At 46.0% G+C, this 21711-nt stretch overlaps 1 protein-coding gene across 4 annotated transcripts in view; it reads left to right on the top strand.

Annotated features, from left to right (window-relative positions):
- The window catches only part of NFASC (neurofascin), a 192566-nt gene that overhangs the window by 71836 nt on the left and 99019 nt on the right, over positions 1-21711 (top strand). For all 4 annotated transcript variants that reach the window (XM_054027418.1, XM_054027419.1, XM_054027416.1 and 1 more), the window contains exon 3: positions 16815-16999. In XM_054027418.1, coding sequence (XP_053883393.1) covers positions 16906-16999 — 94 coding nt within the window. In that variant the 5' untranslated portion in view covers positions 16815-16905. The remainder of the gene's footprint in view (positions 1-16814; positions 17000-21711) is intronic.

Genomic DNA, 21711 nt, shown 5'->3' with positions numbered 1-21711 from the left:
GTCCAGCGATATTGCCGAATATTTCATCACCTTTGAGAGACTGTGCACCCTCCATGCCATCCCTGAAGATCAGAAGATGACCACATTGATAGCAAAATTGACTGGCAGAGCTCTGGACATATTCAATAAGATGCCTATTGATGATGCTTCAAACTATGGTAAATTTAAGGAACTGGTTTTGAAACCGTTTCAGGTTACACCTGAAACCTACAGGGTTAAATTCAGGAGCCTTAAGAGGGGATCTGGATTAAGTAATGTGGCTTATGCCAATGAAATGAGAGATTTGGTAGATAAATGGGTGCGGGGGAGAGGCATTACCAGCTTTGAAGGGATGTGTGATCTGGTTACTCAGGAACACTTCCTGAATATGTGCAGTGATGAGGTTAAACAGTATTTGTGGGACAAAAAGGTAAATGCAGTGGGCGAATTAGCTGAGTATGCTGACTCTTATGAACAGGCCCAAGCCGCGATCAAACATAAACCACTGGCAGAGGGGTATAAGGTTGGGGGAAAGCAGAATCACCGTTTTACTCCGGGGTCTGGGAAAAAGGAGCCTGGGCAGTCACCCCCCCATTCTCCTGTTACTCGTCCCAAATTTCCTACACAAGCCGGGGATCCCAGAAGGTGCTTTCACTGCAATTCCCCAGGGCACCTGAGGAGTAGCTGTCCCAAATTGAAGGAGAGTAAACCTCCCTTGTCCCATGTTAGCTCGGTTGCCTTCAGCCCTGAGGGCCCAGAGGGCACCCCCACCTCTTATCACACCAGCTTGGTGGACATGGGGCCTGGTGAAGCGGACAGGGAACACATCAAGGTCGTCAAGATTGATGGCATGGAGTGTCTGGGGTGGAGGGATACGGCGGCTCAGTTCTCTCTGGTTCGACCGAGTGTGGTCCCCGACGCTAGTGTCCTGACTGGGCAGACGACCCACATTAAGGGGGTGGGGCCACAGAGGTTCCCTGTGCCCCTGGCTAAGGTTCATGTGGAATGGGAAGGTAGGGAAAGGGATTTACTGGTGGGGATGCTCGAGGACATCCCCGCGGACATGTTGCTGGGAAATGATTTTTTCAGCAGAACTAGGACTGTTAGTGTGGTAACTCGCAGCATGAAGAAAGGCTGTGAGGGGGAGGCTGTTCTGGCTGATGACTGTAGGTCTGATGCAGCTGAACAGCCAACCCCTCCTGCCCCAGGGAACATGGTAGTGGGTGACTCAGAGGGAGCCCCCAGGGATGGGGCGGGGACCTTGGAACCCATAGGGGAGTTGGGGGAAGGTCTCAGTGACAGGACAGTGCAGGGAGGCGGGGTACTTCCAAATATGGGAGAGACAGAGCCAGGCCTCTGTCTGGCTGAGGACAACAGGCTCCCAGGGGTGGGGGCAGGGGAGATGCAGTCAGTGCCCAGGGACGGGGACGCTATCTCAAGGGTTGTCTGTCAGGAATTTGCAGCTAGACAAAGGGCGGACCCCTCCCTTGAAAGTATAAGACAGTGTATCTCGGAGGGAACTCCAGGAAGGGAGGGGGGGGAGAAGTTTTTTGAAGAAGACGGGAAACTGTACAGGCAGGCCCCTGTAGGTAAAAACCAGGGTCCCGGTCAACCCTATAAGCAGTTGGTTGTACCCAGCCAACACCGGGGGGAATTAGTGCTGGTAGCGCATGACAGTCCCTTTGCTGGTCACTTGGGGGTACAGAGGACATATGACAGGCTGAGGAGGAATTTCTACTGGCCAGGGATACAGAACGATGTGAGGGATTATTGTAGGACTTGTGCGGTGTGTCAGGAGAGGAAGAAGCCGGGGGGACCCCAGAAGGCTCCGCTGCGTCCCTTGCCCATCGTCCAGGAGGCATTCCAAAGAGTGGCAATAGACATAGTGGGTCCTATGCCACGCCCCACTCGGAGAGGGAACAAGTATATCTTGGTGGTGGTAGACTTCGCCACTCGGTACCCTGAGGCAATTGCACTGTCTAACATAGAAGCCGAGACAGTGGCAAGAGCTCTGCTCACCATATTCAGCAGAGTGGGCTTCCCTAAGGAGATTTTGTCTGATCGGGGGGCAAACTTTATGTCGCAGTTGTTCAATGAGCTATGGAAGGTGTGTGGAGTGAAACAGCTTAAGACGGCCCCCTACCACCTCCAGGCCAATGGGCTGGTGGAAAGATTCAATGGGACCCTAAAATCCATGCTGGGGATGTATGCCAAAAAGAGGGGCCAAAGTTGGGATGAACTATTACCGTTCCTGCTGTATGCCTACAGGGAGGTACCCCAAGAGTCCACAGGCTTTTCCCCATTTGACCTTCTGTATGGGAGGAAAGTGAGAGGACCCCTCGATCTCATCAGGGATACCTGGGAAGGATGCAACACGGTAAGGGAGGAACCTGTAACTGAGTATGTCCAGAGGTTCAGGAGGGAGTTGAAAGACATGATGGAGATTGTACAAAACAACCTCCAGAGCAGTCAGGCCAAGCAAAAGGCGTGGTATGATAAAAATACTTGTAAACGCACTTTTGATGTAGGAGATTTGGTCATGGTACTCGGCCCTGCCAAAAAGTTCAAGATGCAAAACTCCTGGGAGGGGCCCTTTGAAGTGGTTGAAGTGGCGAATGAGGACACTTACAAAGTTAAAAAGCCCCTGGATGATGCGGTACCCCAGTTGGTACATGTAAACAGACTCAAGGCCTATCACAGCAGAGTGGTCGAGGTAAACATGATCTGTTGTGTCGAAGGGGAAACTGAGGCACACCCACTCACTGATCTGATGGCTGAATGCCAAGACGGGTCGTCCCTTGAAAGTATAGAAATCTGTAGTGAGCTGACACCACTCGAAAGGAGGGAAGCGTTGTCAACACTGCAGAAGTACAGCGAGGTGTTTTCCAACAAACCAGGGAGGACGCACTTGCTGTCCCATAGGATCCTCACGAAAGGGGCTCAACCTCCTCCTTCCAGGCCTTATAGGGCCACCGGCAAGGTGAAGGAGCAAATTCAGGCTGAGATACAAAGCATGTTGGACTTGGGGGTAATTAAGGATTCCGACAGTGCATGGGCTTCCCCTGTGGTCTTGGTCCCCAAAAGAGATGGCACCGTTAGATTTTGTGTAGACTATAGAAAACTCAGTGCTGTCACTGTAACAGATGCATACCCCATGCCAAGAATTGATGACATGCTGGATGTGCTGAGCCAAGCCAAGTACCTTAGTACCTTTGATCTGACCAAGGGTTACTGGCAGATCCCTCTGGAGGGAGAGGCACAACAAAAATCAGCTTTTATCACGGACATAGGGCTCTATGAATTCACAGTGTTACCTTTTGGTCTGGTAAATGCGGGTGCCACCTTCCAGAGACTGGTCAACAGAGTGTTAAATGGCTTACAGCATTATGCTAGGGCGTATATAGATGACATTGCTGTATTCAGCAACACCTGGGGTGACCACAAAGAGCACCTGGAAGTCGTGCTATCAAAGCTCAAAGAGGCTGGGCTAACTGTGAAGCCCTCCAAGTGCAAGATAGGGGCAGCCAAAGTCCCTTATCTGGGGCACTGGGTGGGGGGGGTAAAATATCCCCCGACCCTCTTAAGGTGGAAGCCATCGTGAAATGGCCTGTACCCCAGACTAAAAGGCAAGTCCAATCCTTCATAGGCTTGGCAAACTATTACAGGAGGTTTGTGGTGGGGTTCAGTGACGTTGTGTCCCCAATCACGGACTTATGTAGAAAGCATCAACCTAATAAGGTCATTTGGTCAGAGGCATGCCAAAAAGGCTTCAACAAGGTAAAAGCACTCCTGTCTGCGAAGCCTGTGCTGGCCAGCCCTGACTTCGAAAAGCCTTTTGAGCTGTGCACTGACGCGTCAGACACAGGGTTGGGTGCTGTGCTGATGCAGACAGGGGAAGACAGTAAGAAGCATCCCATTGCCTTCCTGAGCAAAAAACTGTCTCCGGCCGAACAGAATTACTCTGTCATAGAGAAGGAATGCTATGCCATTGTGTGGGCCGTCAAACAATTGAGACCTTACCTTTTTAATAGGAGGTTCAGAATTCTAACTGACCATTCACCTTTAGTATGGCTCCACCGAACTAAGGGCACCAACTCCAAACTGCTACGCTGGAGCCTGGTCCTACAGGAGTTTGACATGGAGATTACTCATATTAAAGGAAAGGAGAACTGGGTAGCAGATGCCCTGTCCAGAAAAGAGGAACTTTAGGTATACTGCCTCCGCCATGGACAGTGTCCAAGTCTCTGGCAGTAAGTTCAGGGGGAGGGTGTGACAGCGTACCCCATAAGGCTTTATGGGGGTACGTTTATAAATGTATGTATGATATAATTGGCTGTATGCTTGCTTGATTTCTAAGTAAGCTCTGTGAGGCATTTGGTCAGCTTCTTTAGGAAGGAATTCACCAGGTTAAGTACCTGATCAGGAAACACTTGGGGAACAATGCATCTTGGAATGCTCCAATCCACATGAGAAGTCTTCCTGGAGACATGCAAGATGCCATGTGGACAATGGCGTCGGCCTGCAAAGACTGAGTCATGCAGGGGCATGTGACTTGCCCAGGTGACTCCAAAACTCCATCTTGGAGCTGGACTTTGCAGAGGAGGGAGGAGGGGGGTCTCCACCCACAAGAGAAAGTCTATTTAAACCCAGGGGAGACCCCTCCATTTTTGTCTTCAGCTGGCTAAAGAAGGAGCCTCTCCACACCCCCCCCCAGGATACTTGAAGGAGACTGAAACAAAGGACAGTAACTGCAGGGGGTGTGAGTGATTGCTGGACCCAGGCTAAAAGGAGATTAGCCTGTAAAAGGGAGCACTCTGGAACTGGTGAGGAAATTATCTGTATTCAGTTTGATTAGGCATAGATTCGCGCATTTTATTTTATTTTGCTTGGTGACTTACTTTGTTCTGTCTGTTACTACTTTGAACCACTTAAATCCTACCGTCTGTATTTAATAAAATCACTTTTTATTTAGTAATTCACTCAGAGTATGTATTAATACCTGGGGGAGCAAACAACTGTGCATATCTCTCTATCAGTGTTATAGAGGGCGAACAATTTATGAGTTTGCCCTGCATAAGCTTTATGCAGGGTAAAACGGATTTATCTGGGTTTAGACCCCATTGGGAGTTGGGCATCTGAGTGCTAAAGACAAGCACGCTACTGTGAGCTGTTTTCAGGTAAACTTGCAGCTTTGGAACAAGTGATTCAGACCCTGGATCTGTGTCTGGAGCCAAACAGGAGTGTCTGGCTCAGCAAGACAGGGAGCTGGAGTCCTGAGCTGGCAGGGAAAACAGAAGCAGGGGTAGTCTTTGCACATCGGGTGGCAACTCCCAAGGGGGTTTCTGTGATCCAACCCGTCACACTTATCCAATAGCAAATACTAAGCAAGGGGATCTTTCCTCTTTGATGCATATGCATATCAAGAGGTGAATAGACTCCTAAAATAATGGGCTAAACCTAAAGAGGTTGCACCTGCAACTCTCACTAACCTTGGGTCAATACGTCAGGGAATTGTGTCTATTTCCATGTGGAGCCAAGTGAATTGTATTTGTCAGATACTGTATTGGATGAACATTGTGATGGTTTTTGGACAGTTCTGTTCATTTGTCCAGCTCGTTTTCCTTACAGTAACTGACTTTTTAAAACCAACTTATTTTACCCACTTACTTAAAAAAAAAAAAAAGAAGTACTAATTATGGCTATTTTTGTACATTGCAATCCACTGGTACACAGCTTTTGTTACTATAATGTCTGCTGCTTGCATGAAGTTTACTTTTAGACAGTATTTTTTGTACATCAGGACTTGAATCACGTGGACATGTGAAATGTATTAATTTCAGGCTTAAATATAACTGTATTCCTGGTTGCAGTGGTATATGTGGACCAGTACTTTCCTGCATTAAATATTTTCCAGAAAAAGAATAATGGGCTATATTTTTAGCTTGGGAAAGTGAACGTTCCTTGCTTGCAAATGCAATTTCCGCATTCTAAATGCACTGAATAACTGCACCTCTACCTGATCTGCACTTACAATCAGTTGATTAGAGGAGCCATTTTTTATATTTGTACCCACAACAGAACTGTGCAAAAAAAAAAAAAAAAAAAGTATGCAAATAACACACTTTCAAATGCAAAGCCACCCTCCTAGAAAAACTTTTTATAAACCACTTATGCCAATATTTAAGGTATTCAATCCCTGCACAGGATACAGTGCAAGGTTGCACTGAAGTCAGCCAAGTTCTGTTCCTTACAATGACATGGATTGTGAAACAAGGTGGGTGAGGAAATATCTTGTATTGGACCAACTTCTGTTGGTGAGAGATGCAAGCTTTTGAGCTTACACAGTGCTCTTCTTCGGCTTATTGTGTCACTGGGGGAGTCATTTGACCTCTCGTTGCATCAGTATCCCTATCTATGTAATAGGAAGGTTAATATATACCTCACCTGGGTATTCTGAGAATTCTTTGTTTGTAAACACTTCAAAATGTTCAGATAATCTATAAGTGCAAACTATTATCTAGAAGAGGGAAGATTTACTTGGCCTAGAAGAAAGCACACATGGATGCACAAAATCACTCCTCTGCCTTTTACAATAGGGTGGAATACCTACAATGCCATCTTAGGATCCACTCACTGTCAGTTTATTTTGTGATGTAAAATATACTGTGGATGATAGGAAATCTCCTCCTTGATCCCATGTATGCTGCCCAGCAGATTTGTCATGACTGCTGCACAAGATTAAAAAGTGTGGCTAATTTTGCTATGGGAAATGTTATTTCTGCTTTAAACCCTGTTGTCGGTCTACCCATCACATGACCCTCAGCCGTAATGTGCACCTGCCTCCGTAGAATGGTAATAGTTTCCATTGTTTGTATTCTCCTGGAGCAGGAACCATAGTCGCCCCATCTTGTGTGTCACAACTATCTCCATGTGTCCGTCTACTTTAATCTTTTACCACCTCCTTTCCCTGGGCAAACGTTGTTAGGTTTTCAATAGCTCAAGCTGCAAGATGTAGATAGGCATGCAGATTTCAGAGGGTCTAAAGTAGACATGTGTGAATCTGAGTCTATGGATAAGGGGCCATTTCTGGTTTTAAATAGGACCTAGGAAGATTTCTTTTTTAAATGGTTAAAAAAAGTTGCTGTCAAATTTTTTACATATTTTACAAATTGCCCCTTTATCCAAAACCTTTTCAGTTTTGATCATTGAAGTTATTAAACGTTTACTCTAATTTTCTCAATGTATGTCCCTTAATCCCTCCGGCGTTTCTCTCAGATCAGAGAGTGAGCATAACACTTCTGTTCCAATCAGTTTCTCTGTCGAGCTCTCGTTCACTGGTGCCATGCTGCAATATCCGAATTGCTGGAAAACTGTTGTTTGTTTTGGAATTACCTTTTCCCCTAAATTAATGGAAAAATTCCTATGGGGCTTGGGATTCCTAGAGATTTATTCTGACATAATTTAAACTTGAAGCCACACTTGATTGGAATGCCTTGTTAACAAATACTTTTAATTAAATCACTTTTTTTGTGTTTCAGAGGAGTAGTTATAGGAAAGTTATGAGTAAGCAGCTAGGCACACACATTATACCTAAGGTTATACAGGTAAGTAAAGAATGCAAAAAGGAATGAACACAAAGATGGTCCCTGTGCATTATGATATTTGGTACAAAAAATCATTAGTAAAAAATTCGTATGTGTTGTGGGCAGGTGGAAATGTACCCTGTTTGTAATGATCTCTTTTTAATCATGCATAATTGAATTCCTATTTAGGTGTGTTGCATGATGGTAATAAACAACATGCAATCTTAATGCTAGGATGCATCTTCAGTGGGAGGCATAAAACATCATGCATCACAATGAAATACCCATCCACTACCTTTTCCTGTGTTATTACCTGGCCTGCACTTTCCTTCCATACTTTTACTGGCCAACTGTACCCACTGTTTGCAATTGCCTTTCCCCTCTTTCTCTAATGGTGATCCGGAGGTGGCTGCTGCTTTGGGTGATAAAAGGGCTGCATGCTTCTTGTGCAGTGAAGGATGAGAAGTTCATGCAAAACTGGCACAAATATACAATGGATAAATAGGCCCTTTAAGTAGAAGGAAGATTCAAATGGGGGCGGGGTGGGGAAGAGCAGGAGCGAAAGGTGGTGGTGGTAGAACGTCACCCTGTTGTGGCATGACATGGAATGTAACCTGGGAAATCCAAGCATGATTGGTGGGATTAATCAGTCGTACATGAGCTGTTGCAATATGTGAAGCCCAATGCTGGAGCTTTGCAAATAAAACAGTGATGATCTGTGTGTGTACAGTACCCAGAAAGAAATGCCATGAAGCTCTCTCGTGCAATCTGTGAATCTGAGGTTGGGAGGTAGAGGGGAAGGAGCTTAATGTCTAGTATTATTCACACTGAAGCCAGTGGTAAATTTCCTTTTGACTGCAACGAGGGAAGGATCAGGCATTTTTAGGATGCTCATAGGAATTACATTGTACCCCTTCCCCCCAACTGTACATTGCACTGAAAAGTCATGGGGGAGGGTTGCTATTGTTTTAAATGCAATTGGATGGTAAATTTCAGGTTTCAGAGTAGCAGCCGTGTTAGTCTGTATCCGCAAAAAGAACAGGAGTACTTGTGGCACCTTACACATTTATTAGAGCATAAGCTTTCGTGGGCTACAGCCCACTTCTTCGGATGCATTCTTTGGATGGTAAAGGCAGCTTTTCATTTGGAAAGAGTTCTGGAGTGAGGACTGTGGCAGATTGTGATATTCTGGGCTATATTCTCCAATCTGGATTGAACAGTTTGTGACAGTCAATGCTGCAGTGTGTCCCACTTTCTGGGGAGGAAAACATAGCACCAACCAATCTGAGACATGCACTTGTTTTGAACTCTGGAAGAGTATTTGAGGAAATGTAAAAAAATAAATGTTCCATCTCGTTGTTCGTTTTCTAGTTGGGCTGGAGAAGTGGTGTCATGATACAGATGAGGCTGGAGTCAGAGCTATGCTTCATTAGGTTAGATTCTTGTTTAATGGAATCAAAATGTTGCAAGAGCAGCTGATGTCATCAGATTTCTGCAGTCTTAAGCCAAGATCTCACAAACAGCAGATGGGATGTTTGGCCCAGTCTAATCTGGAACCAGAGATACAGAGTCTGGCTGCCTGGACCATGTGCTGGCTTCCAAGATTTGGCCTAGGGGCTTAACACTTGAGAGGGTGTAAGGCCACCCTACAGTGGAAATGACAGGAATTCCCATCCCAAGCATGCCTCCTGCAGTGGGGGACAATTGCTGAATTTTATGAGTCCTGTTTTTGCAAATGTAGCTTGGGTGGTGTCATGACCAGGATACCAGCCAACATGGCCAGCCCTGGGAAAGAAAGACTAATAGATTTAAGGTTTGTGGACTTGCCCAGGTTTTTTGATGGGAGCCAAACCCTTTTAGTTTCACAGTGCAGTAATGCTTCATAGTGATGTATCATGCAACGTTATGATCTAAAGGTTTAGTGTCATGGCATGGCATTAAACTGTAATATGACGGGTTTATATTTTTGGTCCGGTAACAAAGGTTAAAAAGCTCTAGGATGGAACTGAATGCAAAGAGGAGGAAGAGCTCATACTCCCTTGCCTTCAGAGTAGTGATTTACATGCCAGAGCCCCATTCTCAATTAATTTCCAGCACAGCAATGTAATTGGGATGTTTCAAAAGTCTCTTGTTTAAAATTTCAACCCATAGATTCCTTGAGTCGCTCATTGAGGTGGATTTGAAACATCGGAGAGTCACATGGCCAATAGCATCTCCATGCGTGCGGGTGTGTGCTTGCGTGCGCGTGTACGCCTGAATGCAACTCCATTCCTTTGCATTAGTGACATTCTCTCCACACTTTCTTTCCCAGTGAGAGGAAAGGTTGTGACAATGTGGGCTGTGTTCTGCTCTGACATATAGCCGTGGGCATGCAGCAGCACTGTGTGTCCTGAACAACCCACCCACACGCACAAGCACGGCAGCAGAGGTTTCAAGATGCACGGTGAGTCATGCCCACATACCTCAGCTAACAATGGAGCTCTCAGGGATCGTGGCTTTAATGCAGGTTTTGTGAATGTGGGGATAATTTTGGTGGCGTTTGCTTATTCGCTGAGTGTTCCTGGAAGCGCTCGATGAATAGCTCTGGCAATGCTGTGCCGCCTCGTTCCACGCAGTTCTCCGCATGCTGCTCGATCCAGACGTGCAGTAACTTTTGCTGTACTTCAGTGCTCTGACAACACACCACTGTCATCCTTACTCCGAACACACCCCCTGGCACCTCTTACCCCTCCCCCCGCCGACATAATTCTACCCATGCATCTCAGTCCAGAACTGTCACATAATTTGCTGGCTTCCGTGCACGATGGAAGTCCTGCGCTGGTGCCATTTCTGACCCTGTCCTATAATGACTCTTTATTTCTAGCTAGAGCTAGATCAGAAAATCCCGAGAATGAGTTGAAAAAGATCAAAACTAAACAGCAAAACAAAATAATAAACCTTTAACAATCTATAATCTGATTGGTGGAGTTGGGACACAGAGGGGACTTACTGGTGTAGGCAGAGCGGCAGGCAGAGAACAGGGTTGCAATGCCCATAATGGAATCCGAACACTGGCCAGAGGGACGCAAAATTGCCAGCCCCAAATGTTCCAAAACCATAAATCCAGCTCCCCAAAATCCCGAGTCTGGCTTAAAAGCCATGAGATCTAAATAATAATTTGAGGGGCGGGGTGTTTTTGCCTTCTGATTTCTGAGTCTGTAGCGTTCATATTTCTCAAGCTTTGCTTTGCAAGCACAAAGACTAGCAATTCTTTTTACATTTTAAATGTAAGCAGAGAGCATCATCATAGGACTCCGAGAGCTGAAGCTTTAAGAAAACCACCAAATACGTGGAGACTTGTGAAAAACTTGGGCACACTAGCAATAGCGAAGGTGGAAGAGAGGAATACAGGATCTGTACTTGCCTTTATAAGTGTCAGATACCCAGATACACAGCAACTATGTGCTGAAAATTTAGGTGATGACCCTGCAACTGGATCTGCCTCTACCCGAAGTCAGTCGGGCTCTGCATAGTTGCGGGTTATGAACCCAAGGAGAGCAGTTTGCAGGATTGGGACATTAAAATCTTCAATGCATCTGCCGCAGGAACAACCTAACAAATCTATAAGAAGTGCCTTACTGAAAATCCTTAGCTCTTACCTAGTGCTTTCAATCAGTAGATCTTGCTCGAAGCCCTTTATAAAGGAGGTCATTATCGTTATCCCCATTGTGTAGAGGTGGAGACTGAGGCACAGGGAGGGGGAAGTGATTACTGAAGGTCCCCCAGCAAGCCAGTAGCAGAGCGGGAAATAGAATCCAGTGTTCCCGAGTCCTAGTTCAGGGTTGTTGCCATTCGACCACACTGCCTTGAATTTACCAGATGTGGGAGTATATGCAACGTTTAATGGGCCGTACATAGCTGATGTATCACCATTGACAGCAATGGAGTTACACCAGGAATGGATTGGCACCAGTATGCTTGTCATACTTGGAAAATAAAGCATTTTTCTTGAGGCTGGGATTTTCAGGGGCACTTAAGGGATTTATAAAAGCAGCAAAGAGTCCTGTGGCTTTTACAGATCCAGACTAACATGGCTACCCCTCTGATACTTAAGGGATTTAAGTACCCAACTGCCATTGAATCCCAGTGACTATCCGTCTCCTCGCTCCCTTAAGAGTGTTTGAAATCCCAAGTGTTTAATCTTCTGCGAGATGATGATATTGATCCACTTGGCCTTTCCCACCGTCATTCTGCTTAATAAACAACTTGGGTTGGTAGATACTTACATGGTAATGGGGGCCAATCTGTGCTTAATTTTTTTTAATAATGGAGATCTCCTGTCTCCGGAAGGGACCTTGAAAGGTCATTGAGTCCAGCCCCCTGCCTTCACTAGCAGGACCAAGTACTGATTTTGCCCCAATCCCTAAGTTGCCCCCCTCAAGGATTGAACTCACAACCCTGAGTTTAACAGGCCAATGCTCAAACCACTGAGCTGTCCAGGGCTGAGCACCAGCACCTCTAGGTTTGGCAGTTCATAGCCCTGGCACCTCTGCTTGCCACATCACTTATGAAAGTTTAAAAAAAAAAAAATTGCTTGAGCCCTGGCACTTCTTTCACTACAAATTAAGCCCTAGGGCCAATACACTACCTTTTATTTGCTCTGAGGGTGAAATTCAATCCTGTGCCGGTGGCACCGGACCTGCACATTGCTAGTCTTGCCAGTGCTTTTTTAAAATTGGGCTTTTCTTGGTTTTTAGTTCTTTGGTGGCTAAAGATATCCTACGGTGAGTGCTGGGGTGCTGGTGGAGATTCCTGTTTTGTGTAAAACAAACAAACAAAAAAAAAAAACCTATCAGGCACGTGGAGCCTGATTTTTTTCTCTGGTTTTGCTGGTAGGTCTCAGATGTTTGTTCATCGTGAGCTGTGTAGTAGTTACTGCTAACAAAGTTTGGGAGACATATGCAACCTCATGCTTAAGGGTTTAATATTATCTTTATTAGAGATTTAGGAGGAGACCTGATGTGGGGAGAAGGCAGGGCCGCCCAGAGGATTCAGGGGGCCTGGGGCAAAGCAATTTTGGGGGCCCTTTCCATTTAAAAAAAAGTTGCAATACTATAGAATACTATATTCTTGTGGGGGCCTGGGGCAAATTGCCCCACTTGCCTCCCCCCCTCCCCCCGGGTGGTCCTGGGAGAAGATCATCCCATCACTGCCTCATGCAAGGTTTCATACACCTCTTAAGCGGCTGGTGCTGGCCACGTCTTGAGAGAGGATACTGGCCTCGATGGACAATGGGTTTCGTATGGTCTGACAATTATGTTCTTAACACCTTTGCCAGGAAGATGTTGGGATCTCTGCACAAGGGGTGAATTTCATAGGTGACTATGGCACAGTGCTATGAATGCCCTACATTTGAAAGCTTTCCTCTGAGAAAATGGTAGTAGCTACTTGGAGCCAGATAATCCCATGCTATGTTAGAAGGAGGAGTGCTTTCAGTGGGAGTGGCTAGTACCTTGATATCAGGCAGTACCAAGGCTGATGTAACACTGCAGATTGCAGTGCGGTGAGGGCAATGGAAAGATCCTGCATGGCTGCTCCTGTTGTTTACTAGTGTATTTTTCAGTGGTGTTTTCCCACATGTACTGCCCTGTACAAGCAGTTAGCAAGTCAACTTAATCATCGCTCATGAATATTCTTCCGTTTAGCGGCTGCTTTTTCTGTGGGCGGCTAGTCGTGGTATCTAGAACTACAGAAATTAGAGGTTGTCCTCTCCATTGCCGGTGGCTGAATTGTTCCTTGTGGTGGCATTCTCCGGGACAGTGCAGTTTAGCTTTAATTCACCCAAGGATGAAGCCTCCCCCACTTCCCTGGGGAGACTAGTCTGTGGATTAAACCCAGGCATTGCTCCCCCCTCCCCTTTCCCCCCTCCCCCCCGATGGACTTTGCTTTTTACAACATTCAGGGACAGTTGAAGTCGTAGCAGCATCCAGAACTGAAGCAGCTTATTTATCTTTCATGAATCTGGGCTTTCCTTGTCTGCCAGATGACCTGCCCTTTCACCACTCTTTCTTCTGGTTACATGCAGGTGGGGGGGAGGGGGGCAGGCGGAAACTCTTGTGCAAAGAGAGAGGAAATATCACATAGAAATAAGTCTGGAGATATTCTGCTATTTGCTGCCCTGTCTTAATGTTGGGTAACAGCTAAGAGAGAGTTTGCACGTCAACCACTGATGCCGAATATTTATAACGCTATTAAAGACACCGTCATAACTCAGGCATGATGCAATCTCTGATGAATTATGAAAGCCCAGTTAAAGGGATAATTTATCCTCCTTTGCCTTGTCTTTTAATCCATGTTACTGATTTTTAAAAAAGCAACAAAAGACCAAACACGGGTGGGGTTGAAATGTTTCACAGCGTGAAAACGCCAGAGGGTGCTGGATTTGTTGATGTGACAGTGTATGGTTGCGTCTCACAAATGTACCCTGTGTGCCTCAAAAGACACTCTTATGTATGGGAAGATGAAGCAGACCTAAATAGTTAGCATGCTGATCTCTCACATGCAGAGCCAAATTCTGCCACCATTTATATCAGGGCAACCCAGATGACTTTAGTATGGTTCTTAGGTGTGCCTGGAGGGAGAGGAGGAAATGTGTCTACCCATGCAGAGGTTCGACGCCAGGCCTAAGCACTGCTTACGCCCTCCAAACAGGACTGGTGCATAGGTCCCTGTGCTGGCCCTCTGCACAGGGGGCGGATTTTTCCATTTTGAAGTCTGATCTAGCTCCTATTGAAGTTAAGGTAGTTTTTTCCATCACCTTTAATGGGAGCAAGATCAGACCCTTACTCTTTATACTTGTCAACTCCAGGTGGGCCAGTTCTTTCTTCCACTCTATCTGTACAACTCACATTGGCATTACTGAGAGCTCTGCTTGCTTTTCAGGGCAGAACTGGGCCTATTGACTTCAGTAATAGGGCTGTTAGGGAGGACAGGATTTATCTCATGAGTAAAACTCCTCTGTGTGTCATAAGCATCATAAGAAGAGGGCCATGTGGTGTAGTGCTTAGACAAAGGAGTAGAAGCCAGAAGGCTCCCAGCTAAGACATTAACTCACTGCATGACCCCAGGCAAGTCTCTTGACCTTCAGTACCTCAGCCAGTCCAGCTGGAAAATTGAGTAAAAAGCAGAAAGCTTCTTGACACAGAGATGCTACAGCTGAGCTCAGCTTTCCTTGATCCATAAATGACCAAAAATATTCCTTTTATCTTGTAACATACTATATGGTATTAACACAGCATAATGGTAGATGAATAATTGTTACTGTCAATCAGCTGTGCCGAAGCATGGGATTTCATTAGAGCTTCGAACTGTTCCCAGCAGAGTTTTCTTTAGTGAAATGTAGCACTTCTTTGATATTCACAAATAGACATTGATTTTTATTTATTTATTTATTTATTTAATGTGGTTGGTTGGTGGGGGTGTTTTGGGAGGGTGTTTTTTGAGGCATCTTCTGTATTTTTACACAGGCCTTTTTTTTTTTTTTTTTTTTTTTTTTTTTTTTTAATCCTATTGATTTTCCTTCACAAAATTGTTGGTTTCACTCTTCTTTATTCATTAGTTCTGAGTAACTTACAATTAGTCACCAGGCACAGCATGATTTTCCTGTTTCCATCCTGAAATGAATATCTGATTTCTCTGTATTATTCCTGATCAGAGTTGAGTTAGGATGAATGTTTGTGAAGAAAATGATCAGTGGGATTGTGAACATAACAAACCTGAGTTTGGTATCTAATTCGTCAGGGTTTGTGAAAATTGTTTGCCGCTATTCACCTATCTCTAGCCTTTGCATCAGAGTAACTGCGTACAAACAGAATGTTTTCCTTGAAGTGTTTGGAATTCTCTTACTTTGGATTTTGATCATTGCTTGGGTTTTGAAATCTAAGTACAGTGGACATATGCTACAGTAATAGTTTGCACGATCCTCTATCTGATCCTCAGGGCCACATTTTCAAGAGTTCAGTATTCACCATTTAGCCATAAGGGTCACAACAGGAGCTGCTGACTGCTGAAGATTAGAACTCATGGGTGCTGAGCACTTGAAAATCTGTCCCCCATATTTCTGAGTGACTCCATTAAGGTGCTCTAAGGCCCCAGTCCTGCAGTTGGATCCATGCATAAGGCATCAGGGCTAGTCAGTGTAGATCTGATTGCAGGAGCACAGTCTGCTTTTGGTTCAGTGTGTATCTTTGGGAAATACACCTCTACCTTGATATAACGCTGTCCTCAGGAGCCAAAAAATCTTACTGCGTTATAGGTGAAACCGCGTTATATCGAACTTGCTTTGATCCACTGGAGTGCGCAGCTCCCCCCCCCCCCCCCCCCCCCCGAGCATTGCTTTACTGCGTTCTATCCGAAATCGTGTTCTATTGGGTCACATTATATCGGGGTAGAAGTGTATTCCTCGGTTGCATACAGAGGATGCTTTAGTTAAGTTGCTCCAGATTTGTACCCGTGTAATGGAGAGCAGAATTTGATCATTGATGCATTTTTTAAAAGGTGCTCCAGGTTTTAAAACTGTATATTTTATTAACTCTGGTTAGGGCAATTCTTATAGCAAATTAGGCAACTCCTATTAAAGGGGGATTTTGCTGCAAGATTGGAGGTGCAGATTCCTTGACTATCAAATTATTTAAGAGGAGCAGCGTGATCTGATGGAGCACAGGCCAGGAAGCCAGGACTTCTGGAGTTCTAATCCTGGCTCTGACACTGACTCATGGTGTGGCTTTGGACCGGTTTCTTGTCTTCCTCTGTGTCTGCTTTCCCCCATCTGTAAAGTGGGGAAGATGTGACTAACCTATCTGGTGGAGGTGTGTTGTGAAGATGAAGTAGTGACTGTTGATGTAAAGCACTTTGAATAGGTTAAATTCTAAATCTTTAGTTCATATACATCTTGCCGAGTATTCTGATGATATGTCATCGAATGACTGGAAGTCAGTGAAGATACAAGAGGACTCTGTAGGGCTAACATCTCTGAAGCACTCCAATATTAAGACTGTAAGCTCTTTGGGGCAAAAACTCTCTCTTACTATCTGTATGTACAGTGCCTAGCGCGATAGGACTCAGATCTCTGATTGGAGCCTCTAGGAGCTACCCCAATACAAACAATTACAGATGAAAATTGCTTCTCTCCTCGGCCCAAAAAAATAAGAAAATGAGGAATACAGAGCTCTCCATAATCAGCTCATTAATTTGTGGCTTGTGTTTATTTTGCAGTTAAGAATCCGAGGAGTACAGCTACTGTGGCAAGAGGCCAGCCTGCCCTATTGAAGGAAAGTGGAAGCATAATACTATCCAAACATTCAAAATGGTAATGCAACAGTACCTCCTAACCTACACAGGAGTAGTGTTTGCTCTGTACCTTCATCATATCATCAGAGCCATCGAAGTTCCCCTGGATCGTAAGTTTCTAGATTTATTTTCGGCTTTCTCTAAAAATCTCCATTTGGGGAGCCATGTGGTGTAATGGTTTGGTGTGAAGGACTAGGGAGCCAGAGAGACCCTGGGATTTCCAATCTGGGCTGAGCCATTCACTCACTGTGTGACCTTGGGCAAGTGTCTTGAGCTCTTTGTGCTTTAGGCAACTTTATTGGCTAAGGATTGGAAACTGCAGTGAATGCTGCATCTAAGCTAAGCTTTTCCTGGTAAGGAAATAATGTCCCGATCAATATTAGCTCAGGATTCATGGCCTTTTCCTGGAACGTGTCCCATGAGAATACTGATCATTTTTGCGGGCTAAGGGCAGGGCCGGCTCCAGGCACCAGCTTAACAAGCAGGTGCTTGGGGCGGCCACGGGAGAGGGGTGGCACCTGCGGCAATTCGGGGGCAGCAGGTCCCTCACTCCCTCTAGGAGCGAAGGACCTGCCGCCGCCGATCGCGGCTTTTTTTTTTTTTCTTTTTTTCCCCCAATTGCCGCCGCCAGTCGCAATTCTGGGGCGGCAGAAATGCTGGAGCCAGCCCTGGCTAAGGGGCTGGAGAGTAGCTGCAAAGAGGGAAGAACAGGAGTGAAAGTGACCCCTCCCCCCCAGCGTCAACACCTAAAGTTCCGTTCCAGTGCCAACATGTACCTCCTGTTTGGTTGCTTAGCTAAACTGTTCTGATTTTGAAGCTATTGGAGCCCTTGTTTAGGGGAGGATCTGATGCAACATGGGGCTCCAATCCTGCAATAAATACACATGGTAAAACCCTTGTGTGCACCTGGAAGTGCTGCTTTGTACAATTCCCACAGGGATGATGGCCTTGGGAGAGCAGTTGAACAGAGTGTATAGACATTGTCCATAGGTGAGAAGAGGGGATAACCCTCTCCTTTGAGTAGGTGAAGGTGCAGATGTCTGCAGAGATGTGCAGGGTAAGTAACTCACTGTTCTCCCTAGCGTGATATAAGAGGGGTGAGAAGTGGGGCTCATTTTGGCAGTCAGGGAAGAAGCGTGCTGGATCTGAGAGGAGAGCCAGGGGAGAAGAGGGTTTCCTCTTCTTTATTTCCACTTAATTGAAGACCCTTATGTTGTACTTGGGCTGAGGAAAACCCTGTCATATTTGTTTGGCTCTGATAGGTGTTTGAACTCCACCAAGGTGCACAGAATCCTCTCTTGCCTTTCTTAGGTGCTGTGCTGCTGTGTAATTACCCTTCATTGCCAGCAGAAACATGAATTCACCCTCATGGGCTTTACTTGAAGATGAGGGAACTTCCATCCTACAGGTTGCTGCTGTGTTAAGGAAGCCAGTAGCTGACATGCCACTGATAATTAAGAGACTCTGAAGATGTATGATATGGGCAATTACTATAGAGACTGTGTATGGGGTGCTCCTTCACAGAGGAGAGAATCTCATTAGCAGTCCTTTCAGGCAGACGCTGTCATCAAGATGTACATAGGTCTGGTCCCAACGGGAGGAGGAAACTGGGTTGTATCGGGAAACTTGCATGTACAACTCTGCAATTTTTATCCCCCTCCATCAGGCCATTTTGGGGTAATTATTAGGTGGGTTTTATATTCTGTTCAGGAGGATAAACGGGGGGGGGGGGGATTCAGGAAAGAAATTGCTGCTGAATGATTTTGTTAAGCCACCTTAACACCAGTGCTTAGACGACACGGTCTAGAATATGACAACACAAGGTCAGACATTTTCTAAGTGGTTAGAGCATAGCAAAGGCATCCTTGGCTCAGATTCTATTCCAGACTAGGCCACTTGGGTCACTTACTTAACCTCTCTGTGCCTCTGTTTTCCCCCTCTGCAAAAGCAGGTGTTAATAACCACCCCACCCCCTCACAGAATTCATTGCAGCTCTGAAGCACATGGAAATCCTTTTATCATATTTCCTAGAACTGGAAGGAACCTTGAAAGGTCATCAAAAAAGCCTCCTGCCTTCACTAGCAGGACCAAGTACTGCTTTTGCCCCAGATTTCCTAAGTGACCCCCTCAAGGATTGAACTCACAACCCTGGGTTTAGCAGGCCAATGCTCAAACCACTGAGCTATCCAGGGCTGGGTTTCAGAATGAGAGATGTGGGTCTGAGCTCCCAAGGATGGACCCTCAGCTGAGCTTTCATGCAGGTCACACACAGGCCACTGCTGCCAGCCGGTTGGTGGTGAAATAGGCTGGCTGTTCTAAATGTATCAGTTTTGACAACCGTTTTCGTCGGGAAGGTTTGAGAGCGAAAGAGAGTCGGACAGGCACACTCTTCCCTCATTGTCTTCTGGAGCCTGGTAAATAGGGTCCTAGCCTTGGACCAGGGCCCAGTGCTCAAGTCCCTGCTCCACCTAATTCAGAGTGATCTGGGATGAAAAACTCTGTGTAGCTGCAGTTGGTGGTGGTGCAACATGCTCACTGCACTTTGTTGTTCCCAACAATGAGAATGTATTTTGCGCACACGATTTGATTGTGACACTTATCAGGTCCTGCTTTGTTAAGAACTTAGAGCCCTTTAAGAAATGTAAGCTCCCTGAAACGGAAGGAGAAGCAGCACGGCCAGACAAAACCTATTTGATTTTAAAAGAGCTTCCTGCTGCTGTTCCTTGTGCCTTGGATGGAGGAAAGAGTCATTTTGCCTACTCAAGTGTAATGCGACCTTAGAAAAGTAGAGAGAAATGCTTATAACTTGTGCTGTGGAATATTACTTTCTGTTTCTACACTACCTCCCATCTAAGGAACTTAAAGCGCCTATCGCCTGTTCCTCACACCACCACCCGGGAGGTAGGAAAGAATTGCGGAAGCAGAGGTAGTTTTAAATACCTTGTTTTACTTTTATGATTTTTTTACTTTGCTATGTTCAATGCCTATGTACAAAGGTGACTGGCACTCTATAAATACCTAAGATGGATACTAAAGTGAGTTGCCATTTGCTGACAGGGAACAGGATCCATTTTACACTAGCAAAACTATGTCTAGGGATGGTGTCATAAGCCAGTTGATATTGCTTGTGTAGACATGACCAAACTCTGCTTACTGCTCTGATTGTTAATATACTCTTGTCCTAGCTATACTGTCAGGGACAAACTCTGTTATCTACCATAAATATCCTTGGACAATAAATTATAACACCAGGCCCCTCTCCAGCTCCACTGATACGATAGTTTTGCTAGTGTAGATGGTGCCTTGCCCATGGTGCCTTGCCCATAGTGCCTCTGGCAGAGCAAGGAAAAGAGCCAAGGATACCCCACTGGTGTGCCTTAACCATAAAGCTGCCCCCGCTCTTGAGGGACAGCATTTCCCTTTCTGACCCTGTCCAGGCTTCGTTTGAAACCAACAACCATATTGTACTACCGTAACCACTATTTAGACAGGACCCTTGTGTGACTGCATGTAGCCAGATGAGAAAACAAAGGGGAAGCCAGGCTCTGGGGCAGGGTGTGCCGGTCTTTGCCTAATTTATCTTCTTTTAAGGAAATTCAAATGAACTCTGCACAATGTAGCAAACTTCAAAGTGTTGTCGCTCGCCACAGTGACTTGTGGTGGGATGAAATCCAAAAGTGGGGTGTCCTGTCCGGGCCCTGAAGAACAACAGTAACGATATTGTAAATGCTATTATGGAATTGACGATGTAGCCATCAGAAGGGAGGAACCTTTTGGTTTTTCCAAATCAATGCAGGAGTTAAAGGTCTTGCCAACATCTGTCTCACCCAGCTGAGCCCATTTCAGATAGTTTCATTTAACTCTTTGAAGGCATCAAGCGTGAGCTCCGTTCTCCTTCTGACGAAGCCTTTAGAACTGCTGGGGAGTTGGCGTTTTAATCTCACTTTTAACCCAGTCAGTGATCAGGTCTCGCTAGCCCTTTTGTGGCTTCCCATTGTTGAGCTCCAAGACTTAACTAATGAATTCATCACTCCCATCTTGAATGTGAAAGGTTACAGGTTTTACTAAGTCGAGCAGGTGGTGCATAAATGGCTACAGCTGCTCCACAGTGCTGGGCCCTGATAAGTGTGCAAATTGCGAGCTGTCTGAGCCGATGAGCTTTATTCCCTGTGTATTACAAACTGCACAGGACTTCCCTCCGTCATGGGGATAAGCTCTTTCTACAGGTGCATGGATGTGTGTTGTAGGAAATCTCCATAGATGGGGAACACTGCCTCTTAAACTGGGAAGCTCCCTCTCAGAGAGCTTGCAAACACAGCTACTAGTGGGTTGGGTGTCCAGTTTGAGCATCCCTTGCAGTCAAGTTTAAGACGGTGCAAAGGGAATCGTGGAGAGGTAAAGTATTTCACTCTTCAGCCTTTATAGCAATAGGGAGGCAGTGCTTGCTAGTGGTTAGCTCAGCAGACTGGGAGTCAGGCAGGGGTAAAAGTAACTCCGAAGACTTACGGGTACGGGGCTAGGGCCGGCTCCGGCTCCCGCCTGCAGAAGGAGTAGGGTTGGGGGGGTCAGCATCCCCCAGCCAGCCCTTCCAGGCCGCCTGGCTCACGCCGGCCAGGGCTCCAGTGGCAATTTAAAAGGGCCTGGGGCTCTGGCCCCTGCTGCGCGGCCGGAGCCCCGGCCCTTTTAAATCGCCAGCCCCGGGGCAGCTGCTCCTTTTGCCCACCCCCCCCGTCGGCGGCCGGGTGGGGGGCAAAAGGGACAATGACGTTAAAGTGCTGCCACAGCAGCGCTTTAAGCAAAGTTCTTTGCCATGGCAGTGCCT

Source organism: Malaclemys terrapin, chromosome 4, assembly GCF_027887155.1.
Source record: "Malaclemys terrapin pileata isolate rMalTer1 chromosome 4, rMalTer1.hap1, whole genome shotgun sequence".
NCBI lineage: Eukaryota > Metazoa > Chordata > Testudines > Emydidae > Malaclemys > Malaclemys terrapin.
Note: the sequence above shows the minus strand (reverse complement) of the source record. Positions and strands in the feature narration are given on the sequence as shown.